At 41.0% G+C, this 18,053-nt stretch overlaps 2 protein-coding genes across 2 annotated transcripts in view; both read left to right on the plus strand.

Moving 5' to 3' along the window:
- rpl38 (ribosomal protein L38) overlaps positions 1 to 18,053 on the plus strand; it is a 474,590-nt gene that overhangs the window by 226,392 nt on the left and 230,145 nt on the right. The window lies entirely within an intron of this gene.
- Positions 3,447 to 18,053, plus strand: part of kif19 (kinesin family member 19) — a 181,875-nt gene continuing 167,268 nt past the window's right edge. The window contains exons 1-2 of the mRNA XM_048611035.1: positions 3,447 to 3,859; positions 11,534 to 11,614. Of these exons, the coding sequence (XP_048466992.1) occupies positions 3,821 to 3,859; positions 11,534 to 11,614 (120 nt within the window). The 5' untranslated portion in view covers positions 3,447 to 3,820. The remainder of the gene's footprint in view (positions 3,860 to 11,533; positions 11,615 to 18,053) is intronic.

Consider the following 18,053-nt stretch of genomic DNA (forward strand, 5'->3'; position numbering starts at 1 on the left):
GAGAAAAGACGGACAGGTCAAGGAGGCGGGGACGAGAGGGGGGCTGGTCTTGAGATGAGGTCGGGGGTGGGGAGATTTTGAAGCTAGTAAAGTCCACATTGAGACCATTGGGGTTGTAGGTTTCCAAGGAGGAATATGAGGTGCTGTTCCTCCAGTTTCCGGGTGGCATCATTGTGACACTGGAGGAGGCCCAGGATGGACATGTCATTCAGGGAGTGGGAGGGGGAGTTGAAGTGGTTCGCGACTGGGAGGTGTTGTCGTTTGTCGCGAACCGAGCGTAGGTGCTCTACAAAATGGTCTCCGAACCTCCACTTGGTCTCACCGATTTAGAGGAGGCCACATTGGGAACAGCGGATATAAGAGGCCACATTAGCGGATGTGCAGGTGAACATCTGTTTGATGTGGAAAGATTTTTGGGGCCTGGCGTGGAGGTGAGAGGGGAGGTGTAGGGGCAGGTGTAGCACCTTCTGCAGTTGGAGGGAAAGTTGCCGGGGTGGTGGGGCTAGTGGGGAGTGTGGAGCAGACGAGGGAGTCACAGAGACAGCAGTCCCTCCAGAAGGCAGATAAGGGTGGGGAGGGAAATATATCGTTCGTAGTGGGGTCGGATTGCAGGTGGCAGAAGTGGTGGAGGATGGTGCGTTGAATCCGGAGGTTAATGGGGTGATACGTGAGGACAAGGGCAATTCTGTCTTTGTTTTTATTGCGGGGAGACGGTGTGAGGGCTGAGGTGCGGGAAACGCAAGAAATGCGGTCGAGGGCATTTTTGACCACTGAGGGGGGAGATGTTGCAGTCCTTGAAATACGAGGACATCTGGGATGTTCGGGAGTGGAATGCCTCATCTTGGGAGCAGATGCGGCGGAGGCGGAGGAATTGGGAGTAGGGGATCGAACAGTTCATCAACTTTACTAACACCTTCCACCCCAACCTCAAGTTCACCTGGACCATCTCTGATACCTCTGTCTCCTTCCTGGACCTCTCTGTCTCCATCTCTGGTGACCACCTCGAAGCTGATATCTATTTCAAGCCCACCAACTCCCACAGCTAGCTAGACTACACCTCCTCTCACCCACCTTCCTGCAAGAATTACTATCTCATTTCAGCAGATCTTGTGAGCAATAACTGCTGAAATGCTTTCCAACATTGTCATAACACCCATGTTGTTTTCTTCCTCTCTGTGTGTCCGTGTGTGGGTGTAAGTGGTAGTTTTCAAGGGAGTTAAAGTTTTAACTAGTGAAGATATATGCTGGCAGTTCATAATTGTTTATCTGTAGTTAAAGTTTCTTTCCTTGTAATAAATAATAATTCTTATTAAGTACAGAAACCTAACCCATGCTTTCTGTCAACCTGGGTCTGAATGTCAGGTAAGTCGGAGAATTCTGCATACTTCTAAAAATCTTTAACTGTTGTGATAATTCCAGGAACAATTGTGTGATTTCCAGTGCACCACCCCAGTGAGGTGTGACAGTAAATACAGTACATTAAATTGAAATAAGAACATGTAAATCACAGAATCACTGTTTCACCTGAAAGGAAACCTGGCACTTTGGGTAGTGAAAGGAGATTAGGTAAAAGGGTAGGCGATGGATGTCCTCATTTGTCACATGAAGGGATACTGAGGTGTTTGAAGAGTTGACAATGGTTCCATGGAGTGAAAAGTGAAAAGGGAGGGGAAGATTTTTTTTATTGGCAGCATCCTGCTGGAATTGGTGGAGAACAATCCATTAGATGCAGAGACTGGTGGGTTAGAAGGTGGCAGAGCAAAGGCAAATACTATTACAGTCCTGGGAGGGAGGGGAAGGAGTGAGAACAGATGTGTAGGAAACCAAACAGTGATGGGTCAGCTGTGTGTCAACGACCGTGGGGAAGAATAAGGAAAACATATCTATAGTGTTGGTTGAAAGTTTGCAGTAGTAGAAGAGAGAAACTGATGTCCTGACAGGACTTAAAGTGTTACCGATTGTGGTCCAGGTAGCAGTTTGATTGAATGGGCTTGTGCTGAATATTTGCTGATAGTTATTTCTCGGAATGGAGACAAAGAAAGTCAAGGAAATTTCAGTAATGAACCCTGTGAAAGTGAAAGGAAGATGGTATTAGAGATAAAATTGATGAATTTTCCATTTCATTGTGAAAGCTCAATGTACCTGAAATAGAAATTACAAAGTATACCTGGAACAAAATATGTTTCACATATCCCATTGAAGATGAGCTTAGCTAAAACCCAGGCAGCAATCCACAAATATTGGGTAAGTAATTCATCATAATAATCCGTCGAGGGCCATCTTTCTCCATCAGAAAGAGATAATTAGTTATTTATAGCGAGGGGCATCACACATTGCATTAAAAAAATGGTGCCGCGTCCATTAACTAAATGAAGACTACCTAAAATCTTAGCAACAGCCATCTGAGGAAGCAAACATTCGCAGGTCTCGGAGTTAGATTTAGTCGTGAGTGCAAAATCAAATTCAATAATAGCTAAAATAAGTTAATTGCAATCTCCAATCTGTCTAATACAGGATGCAAGATGTAGAAATATTCTGAGGAAGTTAATGGACTGCTAAACTTAAACCTTGCAACATATAACATTGAAACAACGTGATTGAATTGTTGTTAGCACTGGCTAATTGGGTAATACTGTACCAGCCAACAGCATTATATTTATGAGAGGCTTCCTATTAAACAAGTATGAATTATGCATTGTCTACGTTCACTGATCCCAGTCGGTTTTATCTAACCCAAAACCCCTTAAATAGCGCACTCTTAGCAACAGGCTAATGAGACATTTGGGAGAAAAAGACACAATCGTGGCTTTCGAAAGGGAATTCGATACTTATTTGAAGGGACCTATGGGGGAAAAGACAGGGGTGCGATGAACTGAGCGGCTCGCCCAGAGAGCTGTCAGGGACGTGATGGGCCAAACGGCCTCCTGTGAACTGAGGCTGCGGACCCTTTCTGGGTGCTTTAGGGGAAAATATGAGCAAAAAACGACCACAGACTGGATTGAAACAACTGCGCTTATGATCTACAAAACCAGAGATTGTGGGGTTTAAAACCGCAACATTAAACTGTTCTTGGAAAGCGGATTTCGTTTCTGAAGGTAGAATGGAACCTGCGGCTGCAGTTTCTGGATAATGTTTTCTTCATAGAAGAATTTGCACTAACGAAGACTAGTTTGATTCTCACTTTTTTTTTGTTTTACTTTTGGTAGGGGAGGGGGTTGGGGAATGAGATGACAATGTGCTGGTGTCTGAGGTGGGGAAAGCTCATGGCTGTGTACAAGGGGATCTGAGTGCTCGGTCTGTGGGTCACCGACAGGCGGCCCCTGTGAGCTCCCTCCGTACCGGCCCCACTCTCTCCGGCAGCTCGGATTTCTCGAGCACGGGAGCCGGGCTTGAAAGTCTTTCGGTCTCCAAGGTCGAGATCAGATCCATACACAGCCTAGGGATCGGCAGGGAGAAGGAGCCTGGCTAGTCCAGGGATTGTGATTAGCATCGCTTCCATTTGAGAAGCCTAATCATTTAAAAAGAGAGGGTAAAATAACCAAAGGCGAACAGCTTTCAGAGGAACAATAATTTCAATCCTTTTTTTTATATAAAGCTGCAAGATTGCGCACTAGTCCGCATCGTAAAATCTGCATTTGGGGGTATTTTTGTGATAAAGTTGTGTATCTGAATTGTGTTGTATATTGAGGGCTGTACGTGAGCAAGGTGAAAGCGTTGAGGATGTGAGGTCTGTTTTAAAAGGGCAGCCTTGACTGTTCCTGGGACCCAGCGCCATGCAACAGCAGCAGGTACTGTACAATCCGACCTACTGCCAAGAATCATGAAGGACGGAGGAGAATCTAAAGACCAACAATTGACTGTAAGTTCCTTTCTAGCCCCCAGAAATGACGTTTTGAAATGCGAATAATCTGTTCTAACATAAACCGCATTCCCTCGGTAGAACTGCCGTTTAAACATCCGCGCCAAATGTGCACGTCTATTGTATCATTTAGTGAATTTTCTTTCTTGCATGCTTAATAGTTCTGCAGGATTAAAATCAGAAAGTGACTGGAACTTTGGAAGTACAATAGTATAACTGCACCGTGCCCTCTGGAATTCTGTATCACTACTTGAGTTTCATGGGATGCCCTTAACAGGTGGTTTTGAAAATGGGACTGGTTGATTAAATTTCATTTCTGCTCAATGTTATCATCATAAAAAAAAGTAAATCTGTAAAACCTGTTTGTCCAGAGTTGTGAATTAGATCTCTTTTTGGTATCAGGTTATGTAAAGTATTCAATGATTTAGGTTCGTTTTCCAAAGCCATCCAATATCAAGTTTGAAAACTGCTGCTGTCTACCTGATACAATTTCAAATGTATTTATGAAAAGAGGTATTGTTTTTACGTTCCTAATTGCCATTGAGAAGGTAAAAATGAGCTGCCTTCTTGAACCACTGCAGTCCCTGTAGGGTAGGGACTCTCAGGTGTGTTGTTAGTGGGAGGAGTGTTCCAGGATGTTGACCCACCCACAATGAGGAATCAGCGATATAGTTCCAAGTCAGGATGGTGCGTGACTTGGAGGGAACTTGCAGGTGTGGTGTTCCCATGCATTTGCAGCCTGTGTTCTTCTCTGATAAAAAGCCTGAGGTTTGGGAGATACAGTCAAAGAAGCCTTGGTGAACTGCTGAAATGCATCTTGTAAATGGGATACATTGCTGTCCTTATTTGTCACTGTTGGAGGAAATGAATGTTGAACATGGTGGATGGGGTGCCAGTCAAGTGGGTTGCTTTATCCTTAGTGCTGTCAAGCTTCTTAAGGTTTGTTGGAGCTACACCTGCTCAGGCAGTGGAGAATATTGTTTCACACTGCTGACTTGTGCCTTGCAGATGGTATGCATGCTTTGTGGGATCAGGTGGTGAGGTCAGAATTAATAGCAGCTGGTCTGTTCTTGTAGCAACAGTGTTTATGTGGCTGGTTCAGTTTAGTGTCTGGTCATTGGTAACCCTAGGATGTGAATAGTGTGGATGCAGCAATGGTAATGTCAAGTGGAAAGGGTTGGATTCTCTCCTGTTGGTAATCGTCTTTGCCTGGAACTTATGCAATATAATTGTTACTTGGCATTTGTCAGCTCAAACTTTGGATGTTACCCAGGTCTTGCTGGTTATGGGCATGGACTGTGTCAGTATCTGAGGAGCCATTAATGGTGCTGAACGTTATGCAATCATCAGACACAACTCTATCTCTGACATTATGATGGTACAATGTCATTGATGAAGCAGTTGAAGATAGTTGTGCTGAGGGCACTACCCTGAGGAACTCCTACAGTGATTTCCTGGAGCTGAGATGACTAACCTTTAATACTCCAAACGTTTTCCTATGGCCCAGGTCTGACTCCAACCAGTGAAAATTTTCCCCATGATTCCCATTGACTCCAGTTTTGCTTGGGCTCCTTGATGCCATATTTGGTCAAATGCTGCCTTGATGTCAAAGCAGTCACTCTCACCTCATCTCTTGATTTCAGCTCTTTTGTACATGTTTATCAGGAGCTGAGGGACCTTGGCAGAATTTCATGGAGTATCATTGAGCAGGTTATCATTAAGCAAATAGAATCAGAGTCACACAGCATGGAAACAGACACTTCGATCCAACTCAATTGCGCCAACCAGACATCCCAATGTGACCTAGTCTCTACTTGATAGACATGTCACTAACCCTTTCAATCATTTACTGAGCAAGCAGTAATTGGCTTGTTTTGTTTGACCTGCTTTTTGCAGACAAGGCATAGCTAAACAATTTTCCACATTGTTGAATAGTAGAGCTGTGCTCTGTTTAAATAGACCTGTATTTAAACGCAAAGAAATCAGACTTGTAATCCAAATACTCACAATAAATGGGGTGAAGCAATTCCACAGTATATGGATTAGATCTAAGCAGTGCAGTCTTGTCACAACCAACCTTGAATGGTCATGGTCCATTAAACAACTAACAGGAAAGGAAGCTGCACGAATATCCCCATCCTCAATGATCAGGGAGCCCAGCCTGATCCAAGGAACATCTTGGCTAGGGGCTTGGCAAGTTCTGTAACACAAGTCTTCAGTGCTGGAATGTTGTCAGTGCCCTTAGCCTTTGCATATGTCCAGTGCCTTCAGCTGTTTCTTGAAATCACATGCAGTGTATCGATGGCTGAAGACTTGCTTTCATTATGCTGGGGAGGTCAGGAAGAGACTGAGATGGATTCTTGAATATTTTTAAGGCAAAGGTAGGTAAATTCTTGATAAATAAGGAGGTAATAAATTATCAGGAATAAGTGGAAATGTGACGTAATCAGGTCAACCATGATCTTATTAAATGACACAGCAGGTGCAAGGGGCCAAATGGACTACTCCTGCTCCAAATTCATATGTTCATATCATCCACTCAGCATTTCTAGCTGAAGACGGTTGCAATTACATCAGCCTTGTTTTTACACTGATGTGCTGGGCTCCCTGATCATTGAGGATGGGGATATTCATGGAGCTTCCTTTCCTGTTAGTTGTTTGATGGACCGTGACCATTCAAGGTTGGTTGTGACAAGACTGCATCACTTAGATCTAATCCATACGTTGTGGGATTGCTTCACTCCATTTATTGGGAGTATTTGGATTACAAGTCTGATTTCTTTGCATTTAAATAGAGGTCTGTTTAAATAGATCTGAATCTGGTGTAATTTCCTAATGGCAATTAACTTAGGAACATAGGACTTAGGAACAGAATAGACCATTTAGCCCTTCAAGCCTGCTGCACATTCAATAAGATCTGTTTGATCTGGTTGTAACCACAACTCCACTTTCCTGCTTGGCCCTCACAACCCTTAACTGCCTTTTCTGTCAAAAATCGATCTAACTCTGTCTTGAATAAATTCAATGATCTTGTTTCCACTGTATTCTGGGGAAGAGAAATCTTACCATCTGAGAGACAGAAGTAATCGTCATCTTCATCATAAAAGGGAGACCCCATTCTTAAGCTGTGTCTCCTGGTTCTAGTCTCCCCAAGGGGAAGCATTTTCCTGGTGTCCACCCTAGCAAGTTGCCTCAAGATCTCACATGTTTCAATAAAATCTTCTTTCATTCCTTTGAATTCCAATAGATAGAGGCCCAACCTGTCCAACTTTTCTTCATATGATACACCATTTATTCCAGGGATGAGTGCAGTGAACCTTCTCTGAACTGCTTTTAAAGCATATATCTTTTCAAATAAGGAGATTAAAACTGTACATAGCGCTTCAGATGTGGTCTCACCAAGGCCCAGTGCAACTGCAGTAAAATGTCCCTGTTTTTATGTTTGATAATCCCTGAAATTTGACCAGGCTCAAACATTTCTTAAAGTTTAACAAACTAATACCATTTAACTTTTTCTCATTTTTCACTTTATCTTCAATTTCTCTTCCAAAGATGCTGACTTTGAGGTGTGTTTTCTCCCCCTCAGCTGAAGCCAATTTCAGCCTTCTCCAGTCTAGTACTCATTGAATATGCACTTTTGCCAACAAGACACATTATGAAGGAAAACTCAGGAAATCTTCTTCCCCTTCACTTAAAGGGTTAGGGGATAAGAACATGGTGCAATAACTTGGCCCATACTTCATTTAAGTTTAGGTGGTTTGAGGGATGATCTGATTGAATTTGTTTAAATTGGTAGAAGAGATTTAATAGGATATGTTCTTTTTAAAATAAGATAGTGTCATCCTAAAATTTGAGTTGGGCCTTTTTGGAATATAATTGGGAATGAGTTTTACACACAATAGCAATGGAAATCCAGATCATCCTATCAGTAAAGTCTGTGGATGCTTGGTCAACTGTAGCTTTTGAAACATTATTTGATAGACTTCTAATGGATAAGAGTATCAAGGGATGTAGAACAAAGGTAGGTAAATAGACTTCTGATACAGATCAGCTGTGATTGAATGAAATGGCAGAACAGTCTTGAGCTGCTGAATGCCACATTCCAGTACCTTTGTAGCTGTTGAGTGCTGAAACTATTGTTCCGATGAGTATTGCTGAGGCTGAAGTTATGGAGAGGCTTTTTTAAAAGTAGCATCTTATCACATTCACAAAATGTCTCAAAGCACTTAGCATGCAATGAATTATTTTTTGGAATGTAGTCACAATTATGTAGGCAAACATTGCAGACCTTGTGCACTGTTAAATCCTTCAAGCAGAAACTGAGATAGACAGCTAATTAATATGTGGTAATATAGTTGAGAGAGGGATTTTAGCAAACATATCCCTATACTTTTTATATCTATTGTAAACAGATAGCTGGATCAAGAATGACAGCTCATTCACAAGCACATCTATTTACAAATCTGTGCCATCTTTCAGGCTTCAGTTGATAAGTGGCAAGTAACATTTGTATTACATAAGTACCAGGTAATGGCCATCTGCAGTGAGAGTATCTAATCATTGACCCTTGACATTCATAAGCATTATCACTAAAACACCCACCATCAACATTCTGAGAGTTTGAATTGACCAGTTGGACCATCCAAATTGATACCATGGAAGTAGAGAGTACTATTTGTAGATGCACTGCAGCAACTCACCAAGGTTCCTTTGACACACTTCATAAGTCCCTCTAAATTCTAGAAGACCAAGGATGCATGAGAACACCATCACTTGTAGGTTCCCCACCAATTCATGGATAATCCTAAATTAAGACTGCATCACCATTTCTTCACTGCTGATTGGCCAAAATGCTGGAATTCCCTGCCTAATGGCACAGTTAGTACAATAATAGCACATCAACTGCTGCAATTTTAGAAGTTCGCGTGGGTTTTCCCTTAGTCCAGCTGCCCTTAGTCCAGTCTGGCAAATGTATTGGTCGGAACATGGCCAACATGACAACCAGTGGTGCTACTGAGCCAGTCTTGGTCATGGCCATTGACGTCTCCTAACCAGAGTACATTCTGTGCCCTTGCTACCCTCAGTACTTCTACCACATGGAGAAGCACTGATTCATCAGCACTGAGGGAGATTAGCAAGCTGTAATCAGCAGGAGGTTTCTATGCTCATGTTTGATCTGATGCCATGTGACTTCATGGGATCCAGAGTCAATGCAGAGCACCACAAGGGTCATTCTATCCTAACTGTATACCAATGGACCGCTATCTGCCAGCAGCACAAAACACACCCAGTGTTGGTGGATTGAGGAGTCATGGATGTTGACTGATATATATGACACTAAGCCTGACTTGTGTAGATGTTGCTTGTATCATCTAAGGGATGGCTCTTCTATTATTTGGCATAAATCTCCAGATGTTAGTGATGTGGATTTAACAAGGCTGATTGGACATTGTCGAGCTCAAATTCAATGCCTCAGTGGATGCTGGGGGGCTCCTATCTAGTTTTATTCTTCCTTTTTGATTATAGTGCATTTTAAGTGGCTTGTTGGGCCAGACCAGATGACAGTTAAGTGTTAACCACATTACTCTGGATTTGGAGCATATTTAGGTCAAACCAGGAAAGGACTGCAGGCTGCCTTTCCTAAAGGTCCATTTGCATTTCTACCATTACTGTTATTGATACAAGCCTTTTATTATTCCAAACTCACTGCACTAGCTACATTTAAATTCCTCAACTGCTGTGGTAGATCTTAAGCTCATGTGTGGACCATTAATTGAGGCCCCTAGATGGCAATATTTAGAAACTGCAAATTTTGTAGGGTTCTTTTGTATAGTTCTACTCAACTGCACTTGCTTGGGAGCCAACCAAAGCCTTGAGAGTGTCATGGGGACCTGAGCAAAATACCTTAATATTTGCAATCGCCTCCATCATGCAAATGCTTGGCCCTCCAACTGATCTCTCAATCTGAAAGGAGTCAGTGCTGGAGGGCAACACTGGCACAACTGCCAGGATCGCAGCCCATAGAATTTCAGATGTGTCATTGGGTTAAAATTAGTGGTTCAATTTATTTGTAGGAATTACATTTACACAAAGGGAATTAAGTGCAACAAATGATTGCAATGTGTTTATTGTCTTACACTTTAAATGATCTCGAAAGCAATTGGCAAAATTTTTATTCTGCATCAGAACCATTTAATTGAGTATGTAATTAAAGTGCTCAGACCCATGGAGCCTATAACTCCAGTTACTGCGCTGATCAAACTGACAGGCACACCAGAAGATGAGCGGGAAATTGTTGGAGTGACATTGTGAGTTTTTGCTACTTCACGGAATCTTGCTAGCAGCAGGTGTGGTTGGAAAAACCAAAAGGCTAATAGTATTGCACTACCGCTGACCTAGACTGGCATCCACTAAGTCTCTGCACCGGTAGCAGAGCCTGCCAGAATTGTCCCTGTGGTGTTGGCTTTCTGTGAGGTGGAGACAGGTTTCTGTTGAAGGACAATCAAATCTTTCTCAACAGTCTGGTAATCAGAGTATTAATTATTTTTGCTATTCAGCTGAATAGGATCAGAATAGCAGTCTCTGATGGACTGATTCACTTATCTGGCCACTTCATGAAAGGAACCCTATTAGAGTTTCATTTGGCATGACACTCATTCGATCGCTCCAACAATCACAAATATATAATCCTTTCAAAACCTAAAGGTCGTAGCCAAGCAAACTTGATCTGACAGTCTCACTAACAAAGAGGGATCACCTCTCCTTCGAACAGTAGCTATCTCATGTATCTGTTCAATTTAAAAATATGTATAATATGGAAAGTTAAAGAAAATAAATAATAGTTGAAGTACTGTCGTGCTGACACTTGTGTTTCTCTGATATGCTCTCCAGTGGGACCTATTTTAAATTAACGCTGTTTGGTCGAATATGCAAAGTCATATTTCTAATTAAAATAAACTCTCAACTCTTGGTCTAGCCTGAGAGATGTAAAGTGCTACTTGAGTCAAGGAGTTGGCTCAGTATTGGTTTTTTCTTGGTTGGTTGCCCATATAAAAGCATTGGGATACTTTCCAAGAAGAAATGGGCTATCATGATAGCATTCATTCATCCAGGGAAAATATTACACTGTGGTTTCTCCAGGAGGTTGCATATAGCTCTGATGAAGAGTATTATGAATGCTATTCACTTGCAACAGAAACAATTTCAGAACATATTAGAGTTACTTCTGTGTGTTCCATTTGGTAACACAACCTGAGAGTAAGAAACAAATGGGGCTGGCAAGACTCCAGCAAAAATATATTAAAACTCATCTATCTACTTGTTATTATGCACAATTGCTGTTCCTGCTAGCACCCACAAAATATGCTCACTGTTGCAGGCATAGTAAGATTCAAAAAGCAGTTTTTTTTATTGTAAACCCTAGACTAATGGTATGAACACAAAGCAACAGCAGACTTATTGCTAGGATTTTTGATGCAAATACGCTACACTGCTGATCCTCGAAATAAATCAAGCAGTGTTACTTATAAATACTGATGTATTGTCCAATTCCAACTAGTGTGTCTTCATTCATTGGAATCAATAATAATATTCCTATCTCTCTCATACTTATGATTTGTGGAACATGATGGAATCTCACTCTTTGCCAATTTCTTTTTCTTTTGCCATGCATAGGTGGCCTTACGGATTCGGCCCATCAATCAGACAGAAGTGGAAGAAGGAGCCACAATCATCGCTCACAAAGTTGATGAGCAGGTCAGGTGTTTCCAAATATTTTTTACTTCAACCTGATTTGAAAGAACTTTTCAGAAAACTACAACTGGTGTCTGGAAGTTGCTGTATAAGAGGTTCTGAAATACCCTCAAAGCAGATCAATTCACATGCTTTATTCAAAATGTCAGAATAACTGTGTACAGAACTGTCACAATCTAATATATATTTATTCAAAATTTATCATGTCAAGTTACAGGCTATAACAGTTCAATCATGAGACAGTGTTTTCTTTCCAGAGTATATCTTAACAAATTAGATTACATTGTCTTAAACAATACACACTGTGGCTCTTTGGAAAGAAAATGAGAAACTTGGAAAAATCAATTTTAAAAGGTATTTTAAAAACATAAAAAGAAAAATGTTGTGGCTATATTTGAAGTACATAAAGTAGTAAAGTGCATATGGGACTTCTTAAAATTCAAAGGTCAGTAAGTGGGAAGGGAGACAATACAGGAGATATTGCAGCCATTATATTAGCAAACACTTTCACTGTCCACATGCTGGTATCTCTTCTGGAGTTGAGTGGGGAAAATAAGGACATGTGAAATACTGAAAGGGCAAAAAATGATTGAATTTCAAACATTGACTAGCCCAGATTAATATAAGAAAAATACTTTGGAGAATGAGAATAAGACTAGAGAGAATCTGTGGCTGAAACTAGAGAGAAAATTACAACAATATAAATAATGACTCATGTGGAAACCCCTTACTTCATCTGCAATGAATAGTAGTCACATAAATCACTCAGTAAGTCACACAATGCAAAAGAACTCTGGATGCTATTAATTATATGAAAGCAGTTCTGCAATCAGTCTTCATCAAATCTCAGCACTTCTCTATTAGATTTCCCCCATGTACAGTATGATTTATCTTCACTACAATGAGGAACATAATATAACTTTTTGAATCTACCACTGGAGATTATTTCTAATTTTACAGGGATCAGTGCTCAGCTGTTAGCTATTTAAAAGCTGTATTAATTACTTTAACGAAGAGACCAGGAGTAATACATTTAAATTTGCATACAATACAAAGCAGGTGAAAATGCAAGTTGTGAAGCAGATGCAAAAGTCCAGAGACCTAGAGAGGTTATATGAAAGAGAAGAAATTGGGGAAATGTGAGGTCATTCATTTAGGTCATAAGAATAGAAAAGCAGAATATTTTTTAAAAGATGTGATATTTTTAAGTGTTTATGTTCAAGGAATATTGAAACTTAGCATTGTGATGCTAACTTATTTATACATTTTAAAAATTTATTTAACATCTGGATTTTGAATTTTGAGTTAATAACATATGGGTTTTCTGTGTAAAAAACATTAACATAAGTGTTTCTGTAGCCATGATAATTTAGTTTTTAAAACAATTTGTAAGAGCTACTTTAGTAGCCTAATGGGTTTACGTTTTTTCCGTCAGGATTTTATGACCAAGCAAGATAGACAATTATACCTCAAGGTATAATTTTTGTTTGAAATCTCTGAACCAGGGTCTTTTATTTAAGCTTAGGGGAAATGCGCATGGTAAAGAAATTTTGTTTCAATTTTACTTTGAGTGAGTTAGTTCTCTAAAATCTTAATATTAACATATCGTGGGATCTAAGTGTACAGGTCCAAAGCTCCTTGAAAATGAATTATTAGGGGTCCTCAACAATTTAATTTTATGCTGTTGCAAATAAAAATTTTATGTACCAAAATTCACTGGACTCTGGAGTGGTTCCCGCAGATTGGAAAACAGCCACTGTTTAAAAAAAGAAAGTAGACAAAAAGCAGGTAACTATAGGCCAGTTAGCTTAAATTTGGTGGTGGGGAAAATGCTTGAATCTATCATTAAGGAAGAAATAGCAAGACATCTGGATACAAATTCTCCCTTTGGGAACATCCAGCATGGGTTCATGAAGGGTAGGTCATGTTTAACTAATTTGGTGGAATTCTTTGAGGACATCGTGGACAATGGGGAACCTGTGGATGTAGTGCATCTGGATTTCCAGAAGGCATTTGACAAGGTGCCACACCAAAGGCTGCTACATAAGATAAAGTTGCACAGTATTACGGGTGATGTATTGGCATGGATAGAGGATTGGTTGACTAGTAGAAAGCAAAGAGTAAGGGTAAATGGGTGTTTTTCTGGTTGGCGGTCAGTGGCTAGTGGTGTGCCTCAGGGATCAGTAGTGGGACTGCAATTGTTTACAATTTACATAGATGATTTGGAGTTGGGGTCTAAGTGTGGTGTGTCAAAATTTGCAGATGACACTAAGATGAGTGGTAGAGCAAAGTGTGCAGAAGACACTGAAAGTCTACAGAGGGATATAGATAGTCTAAGTGAGTGGGCAAAGGTCTGGCAGATGGAGTACAATGTTGATAAGTGTGAGATCATCCATTTTGGTAGGAATAACAGCAAAATGGACTATGTTTTAAATGGTAAAAAATTGCAGCACGCTGCTGTGCAGAGGGACTTGGGTGTCCTTGTGCATGAATCGCTAAAAGTAGGATTGCAGGTGCAGCAGGTAATTAAAAAGGCAAATGGAATTTTGTCTGTCATTGCTAGAGGGATGGAGTTTAAAAACAGGGAGGCTATGCTGCAGCTGTATAGGGTCCTGGTGAGGCCACACCTGGAGTACTGTGTGCAGTTTTGGTCTCCTTACTTGAGAAGGGATATACTAGCACTGGAGGGTTGCAGAGGAGGTTCATTCGGTTGATTCCAGAGTTGAGAGGGTTGGATTATGAGGAGAGACTGAGTAGGCTGGGATTATACTCATTGGAGTTCAGAAGAATGAGGGGAGATCTTATAGAAACATATAAGATTATGAAGGGAGTAGATAAGGTGGAGGCAAGGAGGTTGTTTCCACTAGCAGGTGAAACTAGGACAAGAGGGCATCACCTCAAAACAAAGGGAAGCAGATGTAGGACTGAGGTGAGGAGGAACTTCTTCACCCAAAGGGTTGTGAATCTGTGGAGTTCCCTGCCCAGTGAAGCGTTGAATCTACCTCGCTGAATGTGTTTAAGGCAAGGCTAGATAAATTTTTGAACAGTAAAGGAATTAAGGGATATGGTATGCGGGTGGGTAAGTGGAGCTGAGTCTCAAAAAGATCAGCCATGATCTTATTGAATGGCGGGGCAGGCTCAAGGGGCCAGATGGCCTACTCCTGCTCCTAGTTCTTATGTTCTGATGTTCTTATGTTCTTATACTGAGTTAGAAGGTCTATCTCCATGTCATAACAATCTTTATAAAAAATATCCCTACTCAGTAAAATTAAATCATTGAAGACCCCTGATGGTTCCTCACCAGACTTTTGAATAACATCCCAGACTTTGTGAATAATTTATTTTCAGACTCCGGTTTTGTATCATAAACACAAGACTGAACTATTTATTAATTACACAATAACTTTAGACAATTAAAAATTAAACAGTAAGGTAAACTGATTAGTGTTTATGCTTTAAACTGGAAACATTTGTCTTTAGCCCCCATTCACACAAAAGACAGACAAACAAACAAACACAGTGAAGAGATACATAAAAGGAATCAACAAAATTGACCAGATAACTTAACTGGCTTTCATTAATGTGTTTCACTATGCCTTCACAGGCATAGATATTGCCTCCTTCGTTGCTTTTCTGGAACTGCTGATTAGGATCACCTCAGTTCAATCAGGTATAGGTAGTAATGCTTCTAATGGAGCTTTCTACTCTTTGGGCTTTTGGAAGCTGGTGTGGGATATGGCAGAGAGCTTTCATCTTCATTCTGTGTCATCAGCAGCCAAGCTCATTTCTTCAGAAAAAAAAATAAAACAAACAACTTCAGTTCTGGTTCTGCTCCAATGAACTGATAATCTCTTCCCAAAGCCTCAATTGCCATTCAGCAACTACCATCTACGAGAATATAGGGTCTCTTCCAAACTTGCCAGAACCAATTCCCACTGACCTCGTTAACAGGCAACTTCTGCTATCTGTTTTAACACAATCCCCGCAACTTCATCCACAGATGCCTACTAAACAGACAACAGCAGGAGGACACTGTGTCCTAACACACTGGCCACATTTCCCTACATCAAGAACATATCGGAACTGACAACAAGACTCCTAAGACCACTAGGAATCATGGTGGCCCACAAACCCACAGCCACTCTACGACAAACACTTATAAGGATTAAAGACCCCATCTCACAATATGCAGAACCAACGTGGTTTACAAAATACCATGCAATGACTGCCACAAACATTACATTGGACAGACAGGAAGGAAACTAGCCATCAAAATGAATATCAACTAGCAGCAAAACAGCACGATGAACTCTCCTTAATATTGGGTACACTCAGACAATGAAGGCCATCAGTTTAACTGGGACAAGATAACCATAGTAGCCCAAGCCAAACGTAGACATGCATGGGAATTCCTAGAGGCATGGTTTGCCAGCCGTAATTCAATCAACAAACATATAGAATTGGACCCCATGTACAAACCCATACAGATCAAAACTGGAAATGACACTACTCACCATAACGGACCAAACAGTATAAATTCTAAGCGGAGTAGAATAACACCGCTTCATCTGAGGCTGCACTGATGATGTCACCCAGCATGGTGACGAAACATCTGAACAAGAACAAGCCAGCACGGCGAGCAAGTCAACAACCTCACCCACAACCTGAGCTACAGATCTTTGCCAAAACTTTACTCTTCCTGAGGCTGCCGTGTCCATAAGAACCCTTTTAATCAAGAATCAGCTTGCAATTAGCCCCCATGCCTGGCCTCACAAACAAACAAATACTTGTTTGGTCAATTATTTTTCTTTTGCCCCAGGCAATCCCAAAGTCCACAAGTCATTCTCAGTACACAATTCTCAGTTCACAACTTCAAACCAACTTGAAGATTTTCCACCAACTTCTCATCTGTCGACACTGGTTAATATTCACAAGATTTACCACACCTTAAACAAACTGGTAACTTTAATTTTCTTAATACTCAGCAGTGCAGAGTAATTTGCTGTAAACACAAACTTCAAAATGACTGGCTCAAGTACAAAATGACAGCAACCAAGTCATCATATAATTTTCTTTATCCTTGAAAGCCGAGTTCACCTTCTGGGATTTAGTCTACTGGTTAAAACATCAACAAATGATTTGGTTTGAGTTGTTTGAAAGATATATAACTTTTTGTAGTGAATAGCAAACTTGGGTAAGAAACACAAATGGGAAACAGTCTGCTCAAATACAGCAGAACTTGGATGGACTGGCAAGCCTGGCAAATAAGTGGCAGATGATTTTTAATGTCGAAAAGTGTTACGGTTGTGAAAGTGTAATAAGTAGGAACTATGTAAGCTATCGGTATTACTGTACAGTCTGTGATAAGCAAAAGCTATCTTGGAACTTGGTGGACATATTAATGAAGGCATCAGGACAGTGGAGAGAACAAAGAGGATCTTAGACTTTGTAGCTAGATAATTGAACATTGGAATTCACTCCCTAATGATATTTTGGGTCTACGTACAGCACATGGACTGCAGCAGTTCAAGAAGACAACTCGCTGCCATTTTCTCAAGGACAGCTATGGATGGGCAATGAATACTGGCCCAGACAGTGATGTCCACGACCCATGAATGAATGAAAAATGAATACAGGGTTAATGGCAGGATTCTTGGCAGTGTGGAAGAACAGAGGGATCTTGGGGTCCACGTCCATAGATCCCTCAAAGTTGCTACCCAAGTTGATAGGGTTGTAAAGAAGGTGTATGGTGTGTTGGCTTTCATTGCCAGGGGAATTGAGTTTAAGAGTCATGAGGTTATGCTGCAGCTCTATAAACCCCTGGTTGGACCACACTTGGAACATTGTGTTCAGTTGTGGTTGCCTCATTATAGGAAGGATGTGGAAGCTTTAGAGAGGGTGCAGAGGAGATTTACCAGGATGCTGCCTGGACTGGAGGGAAGGTCTTGTGAGGAAAGTTTGAGGGAGCTAGGGATTTTCTCATTGGAGTGAAGAAAGATGAGAGGTGACTTGATAGAAGTGGACAAGATGATGAGAGGCTTAGATAGAGTGGATAGCCAGCGACTCTTTCCCAGGGCGGAAATGACTATTACAAGGGGCATAATTTTAAGGTGATTGGAGGAAGGTATAAGGGAGATGTCAGAGGTAGGTTCTTTACACAGAGAGTGGTGGGTGTGTGGAATGCGCTGCCGGCAGTTGTAGTGGAGTCAGATACTTTAGAGACTTCTAAGCGACTCTTGGATAGGCTCATGGATGATAGTAAAATGTAGGGTGTGCAGGGTATTTTGATCTTAGTAGGATAATAGGTCAGCACAACATCATGGACCAAAGGGCCTGTACTGTGCTGTAGTGTTCTATGTTCTATGTTCTATTTTCTAACAACTATAATTGCTTCCCAAGACTTTGTTTGTGTACCAAATGCTTGTTTGAACCCAATTGGACT

The sequence above is a fragment of the Rhincodon typus genome, chromosome 23 (assembly GCF_021869965.1).
Source record: "Rhincodon typus isolate 14 chromosome 23, sRhiTyp1.1, whole genome shotgun sequence".
Lineage (NCBI taxonomy): Eukaryota > Metazoa > Chordata > Chondrichthyes > Orectolobiformes > Rhincodontidae > Rhincodon > Rhincodon typus.